This window comes from Plecotus auritus (assembly GCF_963455305.1).
Source record: "Plecotus auritus genome assembly, chromosome: 4".
NCBI classification, from domain to species: Eukaryota; Metazoa; Chordata; class Mammalia; order Chiroptera; family Vespertilionidae; genus Plecotus; species Plecotus auritus.
In genome coordinates this window covers 122,229,059-122,235,851 of record NC_137775.1, presented here as the reverse complement: position 1 = coordinate 122,235,851, position 6,793 = coordinate 122,229,059, and the positions used below count along the sequence as shown (strand labels likewise).

Genomic DNA, 6,793 nt, shown 5'->3' with positions numbered 1-6,793 from the left:
TCCTGATACCTATGTGACTCCCCAGAAATCAGATTATGAGAAAGAGGAACTAAAGGAGTATAGTTAAAAGAGTTTTGTAAAGACAGACCATAGGAACAATAGGGCAGATTTCCAGGATGATCCCCTAATGGGGCATATTCAAAAAAATTTACACACTCCATTCGCCCACAAGTACTAATAGTCACCTTCTACCATTTGCTCTCCCTGTTGTTTAAGCAACATATAGAAAGAATTGCTTAATTTGTAACTTTAGTATACAACAAAAGAATTAATTAAGAAAGAAAAGAAGAGTTACCCAAGACCAAATACTCCCACAACTTACTGTCTGCATAGTCATGACTTTATTTTTTGGTTGCCTTTGTTAACGTGACTTTACTATCCACTGTCTTCATCAGCACAACTTTACTATTCTAGGAAGCTCTGGCCCAGGACATAGAGGCTTACCATCTATATATATAAAATCCTAAGCAACTGTCCAACTAGTAGCTATGACACACACTGACCACCAGGGGGCAGATTTTCAATGCAGGAGCTGCCGAGCTGCAGTGACTTGGCAGCTATGGTTCTTGGGTGATGCAACCAGAACCAGAGAGGGGGGAGCCCAATTCCAGGGTGCGTCACCTGAGAACTGCCCTCTTGCAATCTGGGATCCCTCGAGGGATGTGGGAGAACTGGTTTCAGCCCAATCCCCACAGGCAGGCCGAGGGACCCCACCTGTGCATGAATCCATGCACCAGGCTTCTAGTTTATTCTGAATATTTTTCAAAATCCTAACCTCCAAACCCTGACTGGGCTCTGTCCACCAATCCTAAACCATCTACATATATAAAAGCCTAAGTAACCATTACAACTGGATAACCAGAGGACTGGACAACAGGCCGGTAGCTATGATATGTACTGACCACCAGGGGGCAGACGCTCAACACAGCCAACATCCCACTGCCAGCCAACCTCCCTCAGTCCTTCCCCCTCTGGCTGGCCAGCCCCGATCAGGACTGGGCGAGATGGCCCCGATAGGCCCCAATCGCCGGCCAGGCCAAGGGACCTCACCCTTGCATGAATTCATGCACTGGGCCTCTAGTTGTATCATAATTCATTATCTGATTCTAATTAGGCCTGAATACTGGAAAGCCCATTTTAAACAAGACTCCAAAAACCTCATAAACAGTGCAACCTTGCCCTCATTGCTCCATGATGCTATTAAATCTTTGTCAAGTTAGAGAGTTCCCTTACAATGGTAAGCAACAGACTCAGCTTTAGGAAGACAGCACATGACACTTGCAAGCCTTCTTGGATGGATGTCCTCCTTAGTTGGATGACTATTGTATGTAACAATGTGTGTGCGTGCATGTGTAATTTGATCCATAATAAGACATGTTTTATATCTACTGCTAATATGGTTGCTGTCTTTTATAGTTTCTCTATCATTACATTCATGCCTCACCCTATTGAACTTCCTTTAAGGTTTCTTCTTTGTGCTGTGTTCTCCATGCACTTCTTTTTTGTTCTTCTGGTGTGTAATGAAAGGGCTCACATTCCAGGCATCTAAAACACTACAACCTTGAACCAATGGACACTAAGTGAAAGATGACCCTAAGCCTCCAAGGGCTGTTCTCCTAAATCTCAAATCTCTCTCTGGTCATGCTGGCTACCCCAGTTCTGACCCAACTAGTTCAGGAAGGCCAGTGTTGGCCCTGCTGAACTATGATATCTCTGCAGACATGGTTACTCAGCTTTGTTACTCCTGAGGTCAAAGACACCGTCCTGAGAGGAACTTGACTGAATAATAGATTTAGACCTTTCAAAGTTTTCCTCACATTTTTAAGAAAAGTTAAAACAAATAGAAGACTTGGGCCCTTAAAGTTTATTTTACTATTTCCCTTAAAGTTTATTTTACTATTTGAAAACAATTCAAGCTTAATCTTGGAAATAGTGTATGTACATTGGGATGGCTGTATTTATGCTATAATCGTGAAGAGCTTTCCCTTGTCTGAATAGCAATGATGGAGAAAGAGTGCATTTGTTTTTAATATCTGATAAGTTGGGCCCAATATTGGGTTTATTTAATAAAACAATAGCTCAAATGTTTATTTTGGTAGGTACTACTAGCTGTTCACAATTAGTTATTAATAATAATCATAAGTAAATAGGCTTTACACGGGTATGATAGATTATGAATTTTATAATCCTGTATTTTACCAGTGCATACAGCATCTCATATGTAGTAGGTGCTCAAGAAAATGTTACATTATTATTTCTCTTCATTGTACCTGCTCAGGCACTTGGGCAACTAACTGTCTCTGTTTTGCAACAGGTTTGAAGAGCTGATGCTTCTGTAGCTAGCATGATAACATCCTCCCACTGACTTTTAACAGCTGCCAAAGGAAGTATGTAATAAACCACATGTTAACAATGCTATATATAAAAAACCAGTACTTTGACCTTATACGAGTGCTGATATCCCCTTAACAATTTTTCTTCTTACCATATTTATAGCTCTCTCTTATCTAATTTACAGACAACTTAGAAACCACAAATTGAACATAAAGAGCTTAAAAAGTAAGGAGAGGAGGTTGCTGTAGAAATAGAGAACTAAGAAAATTTATTCTCAGAGAAGAAAAAATGTTCTTAGCCATCTATCAAGGAAACATCTGATCTCCTTATCGAAGAGCAGATTAGAACTGTTACCTAGTTTCTGCCTAGACATGACTTTTACTGGGGGGGGGGGGGGGGGGGTAGGTATTAGTATAACTGAACTCTAAGATTCTTTCCAATTCTAAGCCTGATTAAAAAATTGGAGAAAAAGTGGAGCCCAACACACCACAATTCTGGATTCCCCCACTCTCTCCACTTCAGAAAATAAAAAATCATCCTCTCCCTCTATTCCACTCTTTATTTCTGGGGTGACCTAGTTCTGCAAGGAGGAAAAGGAGCACTGGGGCGTGGCAGTGTAAGCAAAGGTACTGTTCTTGCTATGAGGCTCCTCCACTCCAGCCTGGGCAGAGCCTGGGCCACTTCATTCATTCTGAGGGACTTTGATCTCTGCCCTTGGCCGGAAGTAAACTAACCAAGGAAAGCTGACTAGCCAAGGAGATTGAAAAAGTAGACTAGGCCCAAGGCAATATTTCAGATGCCGGGAACACTGGGGTAGGCAGGCTTGGAGCCTCCTGTTTATTCTCTGGGACTGGGACACAGCTGGCTTTGCATAAGGACATGAAATAGCGCCACAGTTTGATCTCAGGCCCGGCCGCTAGTCTGTGGCACTTGGCCATGCGTCTCCACCAGCCAGGCCCTGGCCCTGGTTTTGGCGACACAGGGAACGCCAATCAGCTCGCAGTCGCACCTGTTAGGTCTTTCTCCACTCGGTGCCTCCGCCCCAGCGAACGCCTCCGCCTCCAGCAGGGCCGGGCCGGGGACCGGGGTGCAGAGTGTGGGAAGGAGGCCGACCGCCAGGGCCGGGCCTTCTCCAGGGGACCCCGAGGGACTGAGCACGGAGGGCTGGGGCGGGGAGGGGCGCCTGAGAAGGCGGGAGAGGTGTGAAACGGGCGGAGAGGGCCGGGAGCAGGGGCGTTGCGGCTCGCATTACGCTTACTGAGCCGCGGCGGAGGCGGCGGGCTGAGCCGCAGGGAAGATGGGGTTTGCACCAGCCCCGACATTTCTCCTCGCGGCCCCGGCGCCGCCGCCGCAGTCCCTCCCCGGGCCGCGGCGCCTGTTAGGCCGCGCAGGGTGAGCGCGGGCGGCACCTCGCCCCGGACTGGAGGGGAGGGCACAGCGGGGCGCGGCGGGGACTCCGTGAACCAGGAGGCCCGCGCCTCCCACGAGCGCAACAGCTCCCGCTGCCGCCAGGCCGCGGCCAGGACGGAGCTCCGCCGCGTCCCCCGCGGGCCGTTGGCGACTGAGAGGCAGCCCGGGGCTGGGCTCCTCCGCTCCGCAGCTCCAGGCTCCCTGCGGCGGCGTGGGATCGGGCGCCGCGGCGGCCTCGGAGCCCATGGCGGGCAGCGACGCGGACGGCAAGGGGCTGGCGCGGAGGGGCGGCGCGGCGCGGCGGCCGGCGGGCTCCAGCTTGCGAGGCGGCGAGGCAGCCGCCGGCCGCCCCGAGCCGCTGTCCACTGCTGAAGCGGTGGCCGAGGGGGCCGAGCTGCCCGCCTGGATGCGCCTCTACTTCTACGGGATGCACGGGATCACCCTGGACGTGCTGGTGTCCTCCGCGCGGCGCTTCGCTCGCAGCCCCGACCTCCGGATGCTGGGCTTCTCCTCGCCCTACCGCTGCCTCCTGCATCTGCTCACCCACTTCGCGCTGGAGAAGGTCTACCTGCAGCAGCGGCGCTGCCCCAGCGCCTTCGTCTTCAACTTCCTCCTCTACCCCTTGGCGCACGTGGGTCTGCAGACCCTGGCGGGCCGGGCGCTGCTGCTCAGCCTGGGCGGCGGGCCCGGCGGCGCGGGGGCGCCGGACCTGGCGCTGCAGTACCTGCTGGCGCTCTACCACTCGCAAGTGTTCCTGCGGCGCTTCCTGCGCTTGAGGTGCCGGCGGCAGCTGCAGCAGCGACCGGGCGCTGCCCCTGCCCCTGCCCCTGCCCCTGCCCCTCCCGGCGCCCGAGCCCCCGCGGCGGCGGGTGGCCGGCGGCGACGACCCCGCGGCCCCAGGGGCACCGAAGGAGCCCCCAGCAAGGGGTTGCCGGACCTGCTCCGCTTTCTTTTTTACGGAATGCACGGCTTTTTGGATGAGATCTTCTTCACCTTCTTCTTTGACGTGCTGGGACAGGGGGACCGGGCAACCAGTGGCCACACGTCGCTCTGGTCGTTCTTTATGTACGGCAGCTGCAGTTTCGTGGTGGAAAAGCTCTATTTCTACCTTCACTACAGTCGCGGCTGGAGCACCTGGAAGCGGGTGCCCATCTATGTGATCTTCATCTACCTGTGGGAGCTGTCCTGGGGCCTGGGCCTCCGCGCCTGCGGCGCCTGTTCCTGGGACTATTCTCACTACCCGCTCAATTTCATGGGCCTCATTACCCTGATGTATTTACCTGGTTGGATATTCCTTTGTGTGTACCAGGACCTGCTTTCCAACGCGTTGTGGCGAGTGCAGTACATACCAACTGACTAAAACCAGGTTTCTGGATTCCCATCAATGAATGCGATTTATTTTTACTCGTTTAAAACGGAGTGGTCTTTTTAGCATTTTAATTGTTATGCGTTTTACTAAACTCTTGCAACATATTTCATTCTATCTTTTCGTTTTTCTGACTGTTTGGGACCCGTGCATGATACAATACTTGGAAATATTACTCAAAGTACTAACTCGTCAATATTGTAAAACCCTCACAAGCCTAAACATCGGGAAGCTGTGGGATTCACCTATGTGGGCATAGGTGGCTGATAACTGCTGTATTTTTTATTTTTATTTTGGTGAGGAAGTTCTTCAAATCACAGGCCAGTGATTTTTTACAAGATTTAGCAAAATGTTCTGGTTTTATGGTGTGTTTACTTTCTTTTCAATCCAATTTAACTTTAATTTCTTGCCATATTTATCAAAGACTGCCGAAACTCAGTGTCTTGTACTCCTGAAACTACAGTTAATAATTCTTAAGTGCCTCCCTTCTAGCATACAAAGTGGAAAGAAATTGACAAATGTGAAACCATCCTATGAACTGATTTTTAAATAAGTCTTTTCTGGCAACCCCAACAGGTGACACTGTGTTAAGTGTTTGATCTCCATCCTGGAAATGATGGTTTTCCAACGTGAGTTAGCTTTAAACTCCAAGGTTGATCAGATCCTATGTTATCTGTGGCTGTAAATGTTTGTTACTGTGTAATGTAAACTGTTTACCTTACCTGTCCAAGGGCCCAGCCAAATTATACCGCCCTCAGTAGTGTTTAACCCTTAGGGCCCTTTCTACGTGGAGCTTCAAGAGTAGAAACAATTCCTTGAAATAACATAAACTTGAATGTTCGCCCTAATTGCATTAGGCCTACCTGTTTTCTGCATATTTCTGCCATGGCTCACTTGTAAATATTTTTCTTTTTCCTTCTGGACCCACTCAGCGTTCTTGGACTAAGCCCAGTGTGTAATTCAAATTATAAATCGATAGTGTTTTGGTGACTCATTATTAATGTCTGCAAGTTCCAAAGTTAAATGAGATGATGTAAACCATTTAAAGAAATCATGTCTAATATATTAATAATGTACTTTAAGGTTGTGTGCTGTTTTTATTAAATGTTTAAAAGAAAACAAGTAGAATTGAGTATGGCTCGGCCGAGGATGACTAATAGCTTCTCAGTTTTCATTATAAACATCATTAGGAAAACTTACAGTGTGTACAAATGAATGGTTTCTTATCCAAATTATTAGCTTGCCTATGCTGTGAAAGGGAACTTCTTTCTTTTCTCAAAAATAAAAACCAACAAAAAACAAACACTTTTGCTATAGCAGTAAAGATGAATATGTCTTTAGATTTGATTAAGGCAGATGTAATTGTGAGAATATATTATTTTAATCCACTATGAGGTTGTGAGCTAAGTTATAAGTAATCCTATATAAGCAACCCCGCCCATGATATTGATCATGTGATATTAGTCAGTCAAAGCTGAGTAGAAATGTAATAGTAAGCTAAAATGTTTGCAGAGAGTGAAAGTGTCATTTTATGATACTTGGTCATGGGTAAAAGATTCCTGAAAATCAAGAGGGGGAAAAAGTGTAAGTGCAGACACTAAAGTTAGGCAGATGCTGAACAAAATATTTGTAATTCAAGTGTGACACATGGGCATAAGTCTGAGTTAACCAAATTCATGTCTT

At 48.0% G+C, this 6,793-nt stretch overlaps 1 protein-coding gene across 1 annotated transcript; it reads left to right on the top strand.

Moving 5' to 3' along the window:
* Positions 1–3,203: 3,203 nt before the first annotated feature.
* TMEM229A (transmembrane protein 229A) lies at positions 3,204–5,336 on the top strand. Its single transcript, XM_080664601.1, has one exon. It carries the CDS (start codon positions 3,989–3,991, stop codon positions 5,102–5,104), a length of 1,116 nt encoding a protein of 371 aa, XP_080520727.1. The 5' UTR covers positions 3,204–3,988; the 3' UTR covers positions 5,105–5,336.
* The last annotated feature ends 1,457 nt before the right edge of the window (positions 5,337–6,793 follow it).

What these genes read in the sequence shown, in the direction of transcription:
- TMEM229A (XM_080664601.1), top strand. Translation starts at nt 3,989, where the DNA reads ATGGCGGGCAGCGACGCGGACGGCAAGGGGCTGGCGCGGAGGGGCGGC.